At 40.9% G+C, this 17288-nt stretch overlaps 2 protein-coding genes across 2 annotated transcripts; both read left to right on the forward strand.

Moving 5' to 3' along the window:
* Positions 1 to 174: 174 nt before the first annotated feature.
* Positions 175 to 14024, forward strand: notchl (notch receptor, like). Its single transcript, XM_078252225.1, has 11 exons — positions 175 to 323; positions 1614 to 1758; positions 2516 to 2848; positions 4022 to 4242; positions 4584 to 4908; positions 5908 to 6083; positions 6662 to 6723; positions 7408 to 7531; positions 9383 to 9480; positions 9632 to 9963; positions 11015 to 14024. The coding sequence occupies exons 1-11, from the start codon at positions 272 to 274 to the stop codon at positions 11523 to 11525; spliced, it is 2379 nt and encodes a 792-aa protein (XP_078108351.1). The 5' UTR covers positions 175 to 271; the 3' UTR covers positions 11526 to 14024.
* Positions 14025 to 14730: 706 nt separating this feature from the next.
* LOC144518917 (uncharacterized) lies at positions 14731 to 16222 on the forward strand. The gene is made up of 2 exons (XM_078251797.1): positions 14731 to 15282; positions 15389 to 16222. Exons 1-2 carry the CDS (start codon positions 15235 to 15237, stop codon positions 15926 to 15928), a joined length of 588 nt encoding a protein of 195 aa, XP_078107923.1. The 5' UTR covers positions 14731 to 15234; the 3' UTR covers positions 15929 to 16222.
* Positions 16223 to 17288: the final 1066 nt, after the last annotated feature.

The following is a 17288-nucleotide window of genomic DNA, read 5'->3' on the forward strand; positions in this document are numbered from 1 at the left end:
AGTGAACAAAGTGGGCTGGGTGGTGGTGTGGGAAGGTGTTTGCGGTTGTGGCGGCGATGACGGGATTGGGCGACTTCACTCAGAGTTAACTGTTCATTGTGAACAGCAGGACTGCAGCTACACCACAAAGCTACAGATTTAAGTGTATAACACTGAGTCACAGCTGTAGCTCCTGGAGATCAGAGGCAGGTTTACCAAACAGCTGGACTGGACTGCTGATCCCTCTGGGCAGAGAAGAAAAGGCCCACCGCAGCTGGTGAACAACCTGAAGATGTTTGCTCTGAGGACATTTGTTCTGCTGGGACTGAGCTGGACATGTCAAGGTGAGTTAGCCACCGTGTTCTCAACATATTTTTCTTTCTTTTGCACATACAGTACACAAAACATGTCACCTGTTTAAAGTGTCCTGTGGCTGTAGATAGAAATATGATTACCAGTTTGGAAAAAGTGAAGCCCTATGGGTAGGATACTGGTATACAATTTAGGTAAGTTTATTTTCCCCAAATGTATTAGAATATACTTTTTCGTCAATGTAGATATGGATTTAACTTTTGGTAATATTCAGTTAAGGACAAAGTGAAAAGCATTTTTTATAATGACATTGGGCGTTTCTCAATCTGTGTTCTTCTATTGACTTTACAGTTAAGATTCCCGGAAATGTTCTTGACACGCCCATTTTACAGAGGATGCATTGGTTGGTAACTTGTATGAACTTCGCAGCATCCGTATCCCAACATTCATTTCGGCATTCAATGATGGTCGGGTTTCCGGTACATAGACAGCCCAAAAAAATTTCGAATATAGGCAGTCTTGTTTAAATATCACAACACATGTCCATCATAGAATTAACGGGAACCTGTGGTTAACTGCCTTTTCGGAGTTAAACTCCACAAGCACACACACACACACACACACACACCAGAAAAGCTCTCTTTTTTTGATCGAGTGTAACACTTAACATGTCTAATTTCAGCATATTGTTCATGCGTTTTTTTTCTGCAATGAATTTATGGTCCCGCACACACCTGCCAAGCCCATTGTCCAACTCCATCACATTCCTCATTGCCACGGTGACGACCTTCGACCTTTATCAAGTCCCAGCCCACTCCATTTCCTGTTACTATTCGCTTCTCCTGGAAACTTCCTGTTTATGTCGGGCCCGTTTCCTGTTTCCTTTAATGGTCCGTATCAGGACCCACCTTTCATGGCTTGACCTGCATTGTTATGAATAGTTGCTAATGCTCTGAGACAATGAGTGGTTTGAATATGTGGGTGAGTTGGTCCTGCGATAAAACACTTAGTGAAAACAGTTTGCATGGTAAAATAATACACACACAATTTATTTGCCAAGTGTGCAAATACATGTTAATATGGAAGTGATGTTTGCCTCTGACATCTGTCAGTGCATATTAAATTCACCTGTAGTTTAAATGGACAAGCAGACATAAACATGTTTCATTCACGGACAAGACGTTCATAAAAGATATAGAAGACCATCTACAAATACATCATTATTACACTTTACCCAGAACAACACTGTACAAAAAGATCACTATTCATGTGCAACATTGTGTAGGCCTACTATTGCTACTAATCTGTGCTTGTCTCCACAGCTGCGTCTGGTGATCCGTGGGGTCAGTGTCCAGTCAACAGAAAGTGTAAGGACAAGTTTGGAGACGAGTCCTGTGACAGAGAGTGCATGGAGCCTGAGTGTCTCAGAGACGGTTTCGACTGCCTAAAGGACCGGGGCCACTGCAAGTAAAACACTTTCGTTGTCATTTTTTACCCTAATTTTCACCCTAAAAAAACATTTTCCAGCTTTACAGTGAACGTTTTTATTGCTTATTCATGCCAGTTATGGTTGTCCTTTTTAAATTGTTGTATGCTAGTTTGTGTTGTTTCCATGTATTATGTATTTTTTCATCTCTTTTTTCTTATTTGCATTAATATTTAAAACTTTTTTCACATAAATTACTCTAGGTTTAAGGATGTTTTTATGCAAGAGAGACTTGGGCAAGAAACTCAAATAACAGGCAATCATGATTATTAATATAATTATTATTATTATTCCTTTATGATTAATCAGATTCAATTAGTATTGGTTATTGTCATTAAGCAGTACACTTGTGCAGAATATTGAATTAATATTGAAAATAAATAAATAGTGAAATATTAAAAGGTTTTCTTTGGTACCAAGGTTCAGCAACATAATATTTACAACAATTCGAAACACAAACACAATATTAAACAGTGTTAAAATCACATTGTTAATTTGAGGCAGTGAACTGTCCAATGTTAACTAATGGCTGTATAAAACAAACAACAGTAATGAGATATAAGATAAGTAAGTAATAATGTAATTATTTTCTGTTCTGACATTTTTAACTAAAAGTTTTAACTAAGTTTATTAAAGTTTATAAACCTTGAAATTATTTTGTCAAATTTCTTATTCTATCTCCTTTTTCTTTTTTTTTCTTTTTTACATCTCTTCATCCCTCCCCATCATGGCTCTCAGTCCGGGCCATATCCAGTACTGCCGCGATCACTACGCCAATTCCCACTGCGAGCAGGGATGTGACAACGCTCCCTGTGGATGGGACGGCAGCGACTGCTTCAAACACCAGAGCCCCCTGTGGGCCAAAGGCACCCTGGTCCTTCACGCCAACCTCCCACAACAACGTGGCGCCTTTTCCAACAGCTCCCTGCTCTGGGCGCTCAGCATCCTCCTCCAGTCGCCACTCAAACTGAGAGGCTCTGCCCCTCTTGCCACTAACAGGAACTTGTTTGACTTTGACCCTCAGCAGCTCGCCAACCTGCTGGCTCAGGCATCTGCAGGTGACTCAAATGGGTAGGTGCTGAGTGAACTGTCAAAAATAGTGAGTATAGTTATGTCTTATTTAAACAGTTAAGTCCTATGAAGCAGTGTTTTTACAAATAGAGGGGACCGTTCACTAACTTGTCAAATACCGACGCTTTATCATGGCCATCAGCGTGGGATACCGACTCACAAGGCACTCACAAGCACTAACATGCACTCGCTGCCGGACCCGCTATCAAAACTCTGTGTGTGATTGCATTCTTTGCTCAGGGCGCCATTACTCCAGTATATATTTACATCCTTACATAGAAAATAGTTGTTTACTGCTATATTCATGTTCTGAATATTGAGTACAGCCCCTTTAAAAAAGGTTTTTAACATATTGCTATAACGAGTACTCCACCGATTTAGCATTGCATTCCTAAATCATTGTCAGACTCACAATGGACAGTTTGAAAAAAAAAAAGATAATCGATGCAGTAAAAACAGGAATATTGTCTTTTTCATTGAACACCTTCTTCCTTGTCAAAACCTGGCACCTACATTACCAACAATGCAACCTCACTAGCAGCTAATGTAGCTTCATACAACTTTTTTCACATACTGTATGCAGTCGTACGCAAGACCTGTAAACAGACGTTGAAAATAAAGACTTTCATCAAGATAAATACCTAAAATATTAATTACAGGTATAACAGCTTCTATTGTCTTCCTCTTTGTTTTAATAATGTTCAAAATGTCAATAAGATTCCATCTAGCATTTAAAAATAACAACATGATTTTGTCAACACTTGAGTTAATCAAGCACCTAAACACTTAAGTGATTTTTATAAAGACAAAATAAGTGGGCCAAGCATAGAACCTTGGGGAACTCCATTAAGTACAGTAACTGTAGTCTTAAGTCTGAACTGAGCCCATTGACTACCAGGGATACTAATATGAATGCTGAAATTGGTATCAATATACATGTGTGTTAAGCTATCTCAGAAATGTATTGTTTGTCTGTTTTGTTTGGTAAGTGGGTACAACTTTTTATGTTGAAAAATAAAAAAATTTCGAAATAGGTGTTTTATGTTAGTACAAAACATTGTTCAGATTTTAAAGGGTTTTAGATTTTATTCAGCAAACTTATCCAAACAAACCTACTCCAAAACGATATACCTGCTCTTTCCTACTGTGTCCTTCTCTCTCACTCTTTCCTAGCTCCCTCCTTTTCCTCCAAGTGGACAACAGGCCATGCTCCCGCCTGCCCTCTACCTGTTTCCCTTATGCCACTGAGGCAGCCAGTTTCCTGCGTGCAGTAATGTTGCTAAAGCCTGGCTCGTTCCCCACTCTCCCGGAGCTGAAGGCCGTCATCAGTATTAGAGGTGTCCGAGAGGAAATAGGAAGCAGAGAGGAGGAAACGGTAAAAGAGGAAGTCAAAGGTAGTGTCCTGTCTCCCACACGCACACACAAACACCCATCCAGCTTTGAGTTTCATCCAAACAAAACACTATGCAACACCTTTGCCATTTCCAGTGTGTAGATGTGTTGGTCACTGCTGCATGTTTGAGTTTTAGTTGTTCAAACATTATTTTAGAGGCAGAGCTCAATAAGAATTTACCATGAATGAATCAGATGAAATTGAGTACTTCAGTAAATAGACGCACACATCAATAGGTGATGCTGTGATCTTGATATCACTTGTTTCCATATATTGCAGCTGTAACAAAAAATGTTCTACCTCATAGTAGTAAAAAATAATTTTCCATTCTTCCTCTCAAAGAGCCGACCCCTGCATGGCTATGGGCCGCGATTGCCGTAGCGATTGGCCTGCTGCTGGTGCTGGCCCTGGTGGTGTTCCTGGTGGTGAGGAGGGTGAGGCAGCGGCGGACGGAGAGGGAAGGTGGTAACAGGGTGAGACACCGGTCTACGGTCACAGACAATAACTCAAAATCCAAGGCCTTGACACCACACCCAGCCCACCAAGACCAAAGGGTCAGGTCAAGCAGAGAGAAAGAGAAGATCAGCTTGAGGAAAAAGAAGAAAGCGAAGGAAGCAGAGAAAAAGAGAAGGAGGGAACCGCTGGGGGAGGACGCCATTCGAATGCGGTGAGACAAGCTGCTTTGAAAGACATGAGAGGATGTTTTGTCTGCTGGAGGAATGATGTCATGTAGACAAATATGGTGTAGTCTAAAACAAGTGATAGGTCATCCTGTGTAGTTATTGAAAAGGCTGAATGGCACTTTTTCCTGTCAATCAGTTGGATATTACCTTTTAATCTTTATTTATTTTTAAACACTTCTCTGCCTCACATAGTATATATTATATTTTTTATTAACATTAGTTGATTAATCGATCCGTGGATCTATTGGCAACAGTTTTGATTATCAGTCATTTAAGTCATTTGTCAAGCAACAATGCCAAACATTTGCTTGTTCCCACAAATTTGGTGAGATGTTTGTCTCTCTAAACAAATGAAAGAGCTTTTGGTTTATGACTGTTAGTCAAGCAATTTGACGATGGCACCATTGTTATGGGCATGTTATCATATTTTGTAACATTTTATTCTGAAGATGTCATGTTTAATTGATTCATCTAAACACTATTGAACAGATTAGTCGATAATGGATGTGTCCTGGTGGGTAAGGACACATATCATGTAACCGCACCGTTCCCAGTTCAGTTGTAGCCAGGAACCTTTGTTGCATGTCATTATCTACTCTCTCTCTCTCTATCTATCTCTCTCTCTCTCTCTCTCTCTATTACGTTAATGCCTTTCTATACTGTCATTCTATCAAATAAAGGCAAGAATGGGCACCCTGACCACAGCTCACTCAGGGCCGTGAAACAATAAGTATTTCTAATCCCTGTTATGTTTAGGGTCTTGGTTCATTTCCTCAAAGACTACCAACCCATGCTTGTTTTAGGAAAACATACCCTAAAATAGTGAGACTGTATTCTTGAGTTTGGGTGTGTTGCAGAGCTCTTGGAGGACTCATAAATCAACATAATAAGAGAGAAAAAGGAAAACACTGTGTGACCACATACAGTAAAAACCACAGCAGTTTCTAAATGTGCTGTATCAAAACTGTGCTTTTGGTTTCCAGACCTCTCAAAAGGGACCAGGATATAGGAAGTGACACAGACTTTACCCAGAGTTCAATGGAAGACATCAATGCGAGATGCTCCAGACGACAGGAGGAAGCCTCCATCTGTGACCACAGGAGCCATGAGCAGAAACACTACCGGGCTGGAACCTCGCAGCCCCGCAGACCTGTACAACGTAAGGTTTAACATTAGTTTACTAAGTCACTCATTCTTACTGTTAATCATCTGGGAAACGGACATATGTTTTTATTATTGGCCAGCATCTGATTGATTCAGACAGCTTAAACATTTGTTAACAACAAAGACATTTTTTTTTTTTGTGGTTTTACTGGTCTGAAAAGTGATGGTTACTTGACTCAAATACAGCTGCAACACATTAGCCGCTTAATCATTTACTTGATCAACACAAAATATATTTAAAAAAAAAAAGTCAATCTTTGGGTTTATGTCTGTTGGCCTTTTTCACTTTTTTCTGACATTTTATAGACCAAACGATCAATCAAGAAAATAATCTGTAGATTATCGATAATGAAAATAATAATTAAACCACACCACATTGTCACCACATGAAACATGTACACTGCTGAAATTCAGCCTATGTTTACTGTCAAATAGGACTCTAACATACTGTGCAGAGCAAAATTAGACAGAGATTACATGTGAACTGCACATCTCCTGGTTTGGTATGTATATCAAAAACCCTTACATGTGTCAGTTGGAGATCCACCTGAAATGATTTTTGTTTTCCATCAGCTCCACCTAGAGGATGGGAGAGAAACGCCATGCCTCCTCCTCTGCTCAGTCCTCCTCAGCAGGTCTGTCCTTTGTTTTTGTTTTCAACATTTTCTTAATTTTATTTTATAAATGTTGTGAGGAGCCAGTGTTATTAAGGAATTTAACCATTTGGGCTGTATTTGTTTATTCTCTTCCCGTGTCTTTATGTAGACCACACTGTAAAAGGCCTAGTCTCGCTTTGCCAGACCTTCCTCCACAGCGCTGCGGAGGAGGATCTGGCTAGTCCGCATAGCATTCTGGGATGGGAGAAAAACATGCTCTGGTTTATTGGCATTTCTTGAAACCAATCACAATCGTCATGGGCGGTGCTAAGCACCGGGCAGAGCCATGGTGCCTCTGCAAAACAGCCTTGTAAAGGAACTTGTTTTGGTGGAACGTGTACGTTCAAAAGTTGTTTTACAACAGAAAACTTAGATTGGACAGATAGTCTAGCTGTCTGGATTTACCCTGCAGAGATCTGAGGAGCAGTTAACCATAGTCCTCATAAATCCACCGGAGTTTAAAATTCCAACACGAAGAAAGCAGAAGGTAACGGACATCCGGCCGAAAAGAGTGAAATCCGGCGGAATTTCTGTCGGCAACGGAGCAATCCCAGAAGTGGAACGGCGTGGATATAGACTATACAAGGCCAAACTTAAACTGTTAAATATGTATTACGTGTATGTCTTTTCTATATATTTATCATGGCTCTGTTGTGTTGGCAGTCGGCAGAGTGGTGTGGCCCGGATGGGTCTGTGGTTCTGATCCGAGCGGTGCGTAGCGGGCTGGACAGAGTGGTCTTGGAGCTGCTGCGAGCAGGAGTACCAGTCAACAACACTGATCATACTGGTAATGCATCTGTGTCACAGTTACTATTATTAGTTTAGTCTGACTCAACCCCAAACCTCAGTCAAATAGTATCTGCATGTCATTCTTGGTGCTTGTTTTAACCTTATTGAAGTAGGACCTACAGTATATGAATGCAGGAATTGTAGCTACTTTTGTTTACAGTTCCTCCAATTAATCTCATAATGCAATCAGGCTAAAACAGTTTGAAGCCTGTGTATTCACTACAAGATCCAACCATATTATGTCATCATCCCTGAAGTCAGAAGCAGAGGTTGAATAATTCTGCTTTAACCCCTTCATGCATGAAGCCAAAAAAATGGCTGATTTTGTAAATGTTTTTTTTTTAACTCAAGTGGGTTTCTTAACCTTAATGTAATAGTGTCCATCAAAAACCCAGTGACTGGGAAGCTAATAACATTTTGTATTTTTGTAATAAGACTTGTGCACACAGCCATAAGCCATAAGTTATTAAAATTCATCCTGAGGGAAATATGAATATGTGTAGCAAATATCATGGCAATCCAGCCAATAGTTTTTAAAACATTTGACAAAGTATTTTCGTAGTAGTCATAGTATCACCAAAGTTAGTACACTTCAACTTCTAGTGACCAAATTTAAAAAAAAAAATGTTCAATCAAGATGGCTCTGGACCAGTGTTGGAAGAAGTATTTAGATCCTTTACCACACTGTAAAAATACTCTGTTACTCTCTCTGTTAAGTAAAAGTCCTGCATTGAAAATGTTACTTAAGTAAAAGTATGTGAGTATCATCAGGACAATGCACTTAAAGTATTAAAAGTAAAAGTACTCAATGCAGTAAAATCCCTAACATTTTAGAAACTGGAAACGATCCAAACAGTTCTGTGTTTAATTGGGCTAATCATTTCAGCTGTACTTATAGGCCGTTATACTGTTGGATAGTTTAATTTACAATAAAACATTACATTTTATAAACTACATGTGTTTTGTGTGCAAACATCTTAATTTGTAAAGTAACTAGTAACTAAAGCTGTCAGATGAATGTAGTGGAGTAAAAAGTACAATATTTCTCTCTGAGATGTAGCGGAGTTGAAGTAGAAAGTGGCATGAATAGAAAAGACTCAAGTATAGTATAAGTACCTCAACATTTGTACTTAAGTACAGTACTGGAGTAAATGTACTTAGTTACATTCCACCACTGATCTGGACCAAAGAGACTGACTAACCAACAGACCGACATTGCAGTCCTTAAAGCCACGGCGCTAGCTTGGCTAATAAAGTTACCTGTCTTAAACTCACCTGTCCACGTGCCATATTTGGATCCAATGCATGAACGGGTTAAAGCTCACCTTGGAGAAAAATAGCATGTAAAGCTCCGGAGCAGGCCATTTTTTTCTGTCACCTGTACACTGAGGGGCTGAGTAACTGGTGTAATTTTCCCCGTCTCTCTCACATCCTCTTTTTGTGTCCCTCCTCTCCCGTCCTGTGCTCATCTCTCCATGGCTTCTCTTCTTCTTCCTCCTCCAGCTCCCCTGCTGCCCTCCTCTGACTCAGAACAAAGTTAATGTGCTCTAGTGCTCAAGATCGGGTTGATGGACATATTAACTTTGTTGCTGATCTTTCTCCTTGCTTTTGTTGTGTCTTTGTCTCTCTGTCTACTTCTGTTCACATCTCTTAATGTTTTCTGTCTTTCTGACCTGTCTCTGTCCTCTCATTCTCACTTCAACTGAAACAATTCATCTCCACATCAATCCATTCTCCCTCCCTTCACCATCTTGGGCTCGACTCTGTTGTGTAATGGTTGTTCATTGGCTGACTTACTCCCTCCCTTCTTCCCCCCTTACCTCCCCTCCACTCACACTGTCTCTCTCAGGGAGATCAGCCCTGCACTGGGCATGCTCAGTAAACCACCTCTCCCTAACAAGGACCCTCATTCGTTACGGGGCCGCTGTGGACCTGCAAGACAACAAGGTCAGTTCTGACTGTTTCTTTATCAGTGGTTATTAAGGAGGACTCAGAATCCTGATTTATCCATGTTTAAAACAAGCTGACTCTGTCTGTTTAATTGATATCCTCCAGACAACACAGAAGTACGTTGTTTTTATGATTATTTCTCTGGTAGGGCGAGACTGCTCTCTTCCTCTCCGCCATCCATGGTTGCTATGATACGGCCAGACTTCTCCTCCTTCATGGTGCCAATCTGGAGCTGCACGATCGGAGAGGACGCCGTCCGATGGACGTGGCCAGAGAGGGCATGCATCACCAGGTCCTGGAACTCCTGTTGGCTCACCAAATTCAGAGAGGGCCTGTTCCCGTCGACTCGGCCAACGACATGCTGTGGGAGGATCGCACCCTGATGTACTCGCCGTGGGTCGGATCACAAGGCATGCCTGGAAGAAGTGCCTCCTTCTCTGGGATCATAGGGCATCGAGATATGACCCCACCTCCACAAAAGTAAGCCTTCAGTAATAAAATGCATGCACAGACGACAGTATTTGTCTCTTTAACGGCCTTCTGATGATTTTCCACCAGCTAAGTGAGAAACTCATGAGATGATGAGACTTGAATTTGCTCATAATTACCATACAAGCTGTTTTTGTGTGCATATTTTAGTCAATCAGGTAAACATTGCATTTTTTTTTTATTTGCTGTTGGCATCAAACTAGGGGGGTGGCTATTGGATCCTATAAAAACGTTAGTGACTACGCTGTTAAGCACAGCTGTATATATGTGACTTGCGGCTTGCAAATTCTATGTAAGAGGTAGTTACTCATCATGGTTAACTATTATTATTTACACTGTGCAGTAAAGCAGTATTTTCACAGTAATATTCATTAAAATATACATATATATATATATATATATATATATATATATATGTATATATATATATATATATATATATGTATATGTTTCACACTGCAAAATGGCAATAGTGAAACCACTACAACACACTGTGTTGAGTTTCAAAATATCAACTAAAACTTGGGAAGGATTTTTTTTGGGGCGTGCTTTACAAAATCAGGTAGTATGAAAATTAAAAAATGTAATTGTTATACTTTTTGTTGATCCCCAGTGGGGAAATTACAATTTACACTCCTGCACGCCTGCAATACACACACACACACACATGCTCAAGTCCTGTACATGCACAAATGGAGAGATGTCAGAGTGAGTGGGCTGCCAGTGCTGGACCAGCACCCAGGAGGTGAACTGGCAACTCTCCAGCTACCAGTCCACACGTTGTACTTTGGTCCGTACGGGGACTTGAACCGGCAACCCTCCAGTTCTTAACCCAACTCCCTACTTGTAACAAGTAAAAGGTTGTGTCGGAGTCTTGTGCTTATGTAGTTACTGTTCTAAAAAAAAACGCTTCCTTGGTGGTGCATTCAAAGACACTCTAAAGTCAAAGATTTAAGTGTTTAACCTTTTTCATTTAAGACAAAGACTGCACAGTAAATTTGTATTTTATGGGATAAACATAAAAACTTTTTTGTCTTGCCAGTGATTGGTCGATGAGCCGAGTGCAGTACCCCTCTCCTCAGAACTGGAGACCACAGCTCAACCAATCCGCAACAGCGCTGGTCCCTCCTAGAGTCATGGGCCGCTCCCCTCGGCCAATCAGCACCTTACAGGAGGTAACATCAGAAGACGAGGATCGTGATAGGCATCAGGAAGTCCCCAGAGCTGCAACACCTCACTTCCTGTCGCCCCAGCCTGCCCCTCGGCAGCGTTCCTTTTCCTGCACCCAGCATGCATTGCAGCGTCGCTCCAGTGCCCCCCAGCCAGAGCCCAATTATATTATTGTGACAGACAGAACAGCCAATGAGTCAATAGAAAGAGTTGTTGTTTCACCTCCTACAGATGTTGCCGTCCAATCAGATCGCCAGCCAGTTATAAATGGTGACACTCCCAGTAGAGCAGAACAATTAGTGGTGAGTTCAGCAGATTCAGGGCAGAAATCCAGAAGTGAGAGGTCAAACAACACTCCTGACTCCACACAAACAGCATTGTAGAGAAACCAGCAGCAAAACTTGCACAGCTGCCTTTCCATTCAGCCCATAGAAAAAGCAATGGAGAACACGTGAACAAAATGACTTACAATTACAGAGAGGCTAGGAGTTTAAGTTTGGCATTAGGTGTATTTTGTTGTTCAGCCTAATACAAACTAAAAAGCTTACACAACCTTGATTTGCTGTAATTTTGGGACCTTAATTATTATCCAATATGCATCTGTTGGGTGTCGCCTGACAGATGTTCTTGTAAGATTACTTATTTGTTACTTTCCTGTCAAATGAATACACAGCAGCACTTCCCAAATCACCTCCAGTTTTTTACTCAGCCTTGCCTAAATTATTAGTATACTATTTTTAATAGGGAGGGGGGTATTGTTCATATTTTCACATATTACATAGGTAAAAAAAAAATAACATGTCTGAGATGAATGCCAGTTAAACGTGATGAATATCAGTCGCGCTGCAACATCTTGTGAAAGTTGTTGCCAAATATTGTAATATATTCCCATGGTCTTGACTTCTAACAGGTTGTATTCTGATAATTGCAGAAACAATCAAAGAGAAATTATTAAAAGAAACCTGTGCATGGTAGCACAAAGATGTCAGAATCATGCTGATGCATGCAATAAAGAGACTTTTCATGCAAATAATGTGGATTTCTAATTTTATTTTCAAATTCTCTTGCATCAGAGTCAGGCAGGGCAGAATCCACAGGAGTTTCTCTATAACTTTAGGAACCCTCCAATAAAGCACAGAGCCACTGAATGTGCAGGCAAAGTAATGCTGCTGACAATATGCTGCCAGAGTTATTGACTCATTGGTGAGCCAGTCGAAAAGCTCCCAGCAACCTGATATAACAGGGTGCAATTTGGAAGTCTCCAAAGTTTAGAATCACTTTGGGTTGCTGACTCACGATCCTCAACCAGAGATTCAATAAACACAGACTTATGGTAGCTGACCTTTTCCCCCTTTCTGTGGCGGTGAAGTCCCAGGCCAGCAGCTACTGTCCTGAGAAAACATCCTACTACGCATTGCCTGTTTGTATCCGCCTCCAGAGGAGCAGCTGGCGAATATAGAGGGGTGTCAGGTGTCTTAATGTGGTCCTCCATTATTTTTGGGTTTTGTATGTATAAAGATTATCGGTTCTGATTTGTAGACAGATGACTGATCCTCACAGTGTAAAGGACACCTATAATCCTTGGACAGTGTGCATCATATCATTCTAGAATGCCCCACATTCCAACCAATGACATGCACAAAATAGACTGAATGCACTCACCATTCTGTTTCCTTGGTTACATTTGGATATGTGAGATTCGGGCCATTAAAACACACAGGACTGACCTTTACCAGTCATGCTGGGTGGGAAAAAAGAGAGCAAAACGTCCATTTGCATTTTTTATTATTTGTTAGTATGAGTACATCATTAAAAGAAGTGTGTGGAGGACTGCAAGTTTTCAGGTTCCCACCCACACACTTTACACACGCTAGTCGTCTTTTTACTTGTTTAAAAGGTCTTAAAATAATGTCCTAATAATATCATATAGTCAAAAGGGACATTTTACTGCAGAATGAGTACTACATTTCTTACCGAGGTAGGATTTTGTATGCAGGACTTTTACGTTTTTGCAGTGGTATTTTTACTTAAGTAAATAATCTGATACTTCTTCCATCACTGCAAAACTGACTGCTTGCATAAGCAATGTACATGAAGATAAACGGTTATAATGTTGCAGGGAGAGTGAGGCAAATGGTCACATGTTCTCCACACCAAATGACAATAAATATATATAAACAAATGGTCTTTAGTCGACATGGCAACATGCAGACAAATGTTGAATGAGTGTGACAGTGGGAGGTTGTTCCCCAGCTCGTTCTCATCATGGGAACGTGGAGCAGGAGGCTTCATCCTCTCTTTATTACCTGTTAAAACCGATACTTCATTCACAAAGTGTGCTCGGAGGAGAGGTGACTCTCAGGTTCCCACACGCACACGGGAACACGAGTTATTTTTTTATTTTGACTAAACACATTAATTGGAAGAGCCGCGCGTAAAAGGAAAGACTTTACGCGCGCCTCGGTTGTCCACAGAGAACTATAGTATTACATTTGACAAAATGTAATGTACTTGAAAATAGAGATGACACAACGACTTGATTCAGTTTTGCTTACTGAATGTGGGAGACTGTCCACACCGACAAACCTATAATAATTTGGGCAAATGTTAGAGTAGCTCCTTCAACTCTCTCTCATGGGAAAATTGGGCAGGGAGCTGTGTTCACACTTTATTACGTGTTAGAATCGATACATCATTACGAAGAGTGTTTGAGAGAGAGAAGAGCTTTCGGGTTCCCACGCGTTGCTTCTCAGAATACCATCATGAAATGTGCCATTTGGTTTTAATCTCATTATTTCACAGGTATATGCAGAGCCATGCGTAAAAGGTAATTTTACGCGCGACACATAGATGCTACTCTCAGCAACTTTGCAGATTGTTTGTTCGTTTGTTTGTTTTGAATAAAATAAGATAGATTTCGCTTTGAACTGTAGTTTTTGATTCGGTTTTGTTTGCAGAGATGTGCATAAAAGAGTGGATTTTACGCACACCGTAACAGTTTACCTTGTTGCAGATTTTTATGAGAACATCAAGCAGCAGTGAGTCGGTAAATGAGTGAATGTTCTCGATTTCTTCAGATTTTCTCGGCTCCACACTCCTTATTTTCAGCAGTATCAGCCTGAGGGCATGTCTCGTTTCTCCGTCCATAATAAAGGCGTGAGAAGTCACCACAGTCATTTGTCTGGGCATCACGCTGTTTTGGCGGATGCTTGTTGATTTCCCTTACATATGTAAAATGTGTCACACAAGCTGGTAACACCTGTCACAGGCGCGTGCTGCTCACACTCTGCGGGGCAGCTGCACGTGCGGATTTGGGAAGGGTCGTCTTTCAGTCTGCGTTCATTCCTTGTTAAAATAGATAATTAAGAAAAATTTGAAGTAGAAATTAAAAAGACGTGTGTATATATATATATATATATATATATATATATGTATATGTATTTTAAATTTCTAACTTTATTTCAATGTTTTAACATTAAAAGCCTCTTTCCACTGATATGTCCAAATTACTGTTAAACTGGAGCAGACTGCCAAACTGCAGGAAAAACGAGTCACAACAAAGCAGGTGTTTACTTGTAATGCTATGCTATAAAATATATTAAAAGCATTAACGACTTGGTAAATCTGAGTGTAGTAGTTTCAGCATGGAGTAAAACTGAAATAAAACGAAGTCTGTGATCAGAGGTGGTGGGTGGAGCCTAAAGTTCCGCCCACCTTTGGCTTAAAAGCGGTCACTGAAGTCTCTGTGGTCACATTCAGCTGTGACTCAAAGACCGACAGACCAGTTCTTGGAATACAATCATGAAGTTGCTTCAGGATTCAGAGGACGCAAAGGCCCAAAGGAAGGTAAGCAACTTGTATCATTTATGCTTTCATTAAATATTTCAGAATATTTGAGCCCTTCACAGGCTCTGCTATCTGTATAATCTCTCTTGAGATGTACATTACTCCTGTTCAGGGACAAACGCATAACTGTTGAAAAGACTGAAACAGTTTTGCCTTTAAACTCGTTGCATTTGTTCATTTATTAAATGATCTCTTTCTGTCTTGCAGAGTCTCAAACCTCAGGTGGAGAGACGTCGAAGGGAGAGAATGAACCGCAGCCTGGAGAGCCTAAAGACTCTTTTGCTACAGCGGCAGGTAAAGACCACAAAATCTCAGGTGGCCAGTTGGTTCATCCTACAAGATTGAAGGTCTTTTAGTAGGGGCTGTGGAACTGTGTATTAACTCTTTGTTTCTGTCCTAGGAAGCTACTCAGCGCAGAGTGGAGAAAGCTGAGATACTAGAGCACACAGTCGTCTTCCTGCAGAACACTGCCAAAGGAGACAAGACGAGAGCTGGAGGTGGTGATGGTGGAGCAGAAGGCCAGAAACACTCATTCCAAGACGGCTTCTCCGCCTGCCTGCACACAGCTACTCAGTTCCTGGGACCTGAGGGGAAAGGCCTGTGGCTTGGTGCCGCACTGGATGCATCTTTCGCTGCTCGCTTTTCCCATTCAGTCTCTGACTCTGCAGGCGTCCAAAGAAGAACTGAAGCTCATTCCTCCTCCAGCTCTCTGCTTCTCAGGAAGTCCTCCAGGTCTATTCTTCGGCTGCTGATGGACAGGTCCGGGCACAGACTGTGCACGCCTGCCCTTACTGTGACCAGTTGTGTTCAGACCAATGGAGACTCACATCACTTCCCCACGACTCCCCAACAGCCCCACAAAGTGACGAGTCGAGCGAGCAAACAGAGCCCGTCCCAGAACCAACCGGTCAGCCAGTCAATGTGGAGGCCGTGGCCCTGATCACCACGCAGTTACTTCAGAATCTGAACTTTTATTGACTCTAACATGCTGATTAATATTTATTATTTAAGTGCATGTGTTCTTCATTCGACTCTACAAGGTCATACTCAGTGCAATATATTGAACACAGGGTCTCCTGCTGTCTGTAAAAAGTCTGATAAATGTGTAGATATTGTGTATATATATTATGATCACACCAAGTGCTGCTACGGCCTTTACAGGCCAACTCGTGTTAATTGTGTCATATTATTATGAAGTATTTTTGCACCTTAATTTATTTTATTTGTCATCTGCAAATAAACAAAAGGAAAAATCACTCAACAATGCATATGTGTTAATTGATTGTTTGCTGGCACGTGTCTTGAGGAGCATAAGTGTGGACTTGTGCTGCCACGTGGGGATAAAAGGCGCCATGCGGTGACGTTTCACACACTAGAACAAGCTTAATCGTCACTTCTTAGTTCGAAAAACTATAACATGCATACAGGTGGCCCAAACATTCAGGAAAATGAAATGCATACTTACATGTAACGTAATCCGCCTTGTATGGCAAGATTGTCAGCTTTATATTACAATGATATGTATATGAAAGAAACATGGTTCAATTTAAACTAACTAAATAAATAGTTTTAATTTGCTGGAGTATAAGCCGTGCGTAAAATGTGCCATTCCCGTGCGTAATGTCATATCTTCCTACTTTGAAATCGAAATTTAGTTGTGCCCGTTTAAATAAAAATGTAATTGAGAATTTAAAATATAATTGATGTTATGGGCAAAGTCACTATTTACTGCATAAAGAACGAGGTATTTTGGTCGTGCCTAAAACAGTTCTTGCCGTGCGTAAAACAGTTCTTGACGCTGCTTTCCGAGCATTTATTTGCATCATTTAAAAATGTTTTTCAAACAACAGGCAAATCTTTCGGTCTGTGACTCATTTGCATTTCAATCGTCGGCGAATGCTCGTGGGAACGTGGTGTCTTCTCTCCAGTGAATCAGTATCAGTTTTAACTGATATTAAAGCTGTAAATGCAGCGCCATTTCCTCTTTTCCCACGAGAAAGAGTTTGAACCAAAGAAAACTCCCGACGCTCCAACTTCTCCCTGATGCTCTGCATGGGCATCAGAACTGTCACGTGTAATGCCTGTGAAGAAAATGCGTATGTATGATAAAGCCCACGGTTTATATATTTAAAAAAAGAAAACAAATCGTCCTGAATCGACTCAGCGTGTTAAGACTTCTACCTCAAATTGTACCACCTCCCCCGCGAACCACCCCTCCCCTCCCCTCCTCTCCTCGATCCCACAAATCAGCTTGTGCTCAGATACAAAAAACAAGACACAATGGTATGGAACCTTGCATT

The sequence above is a fragment of the Sander vitreus genome, chromosome 6 (genome assembly GCF_031162955.1).
Source record: "Sander vitreus isolate 19-12246 chromosome 6, sanVit1, whole genome shotgun sequence".
NCBI lineage: Eukaryota > Metazoa > Chordata > Actinopteri > Perciformes > Percidae > Sander > Sander vitreus.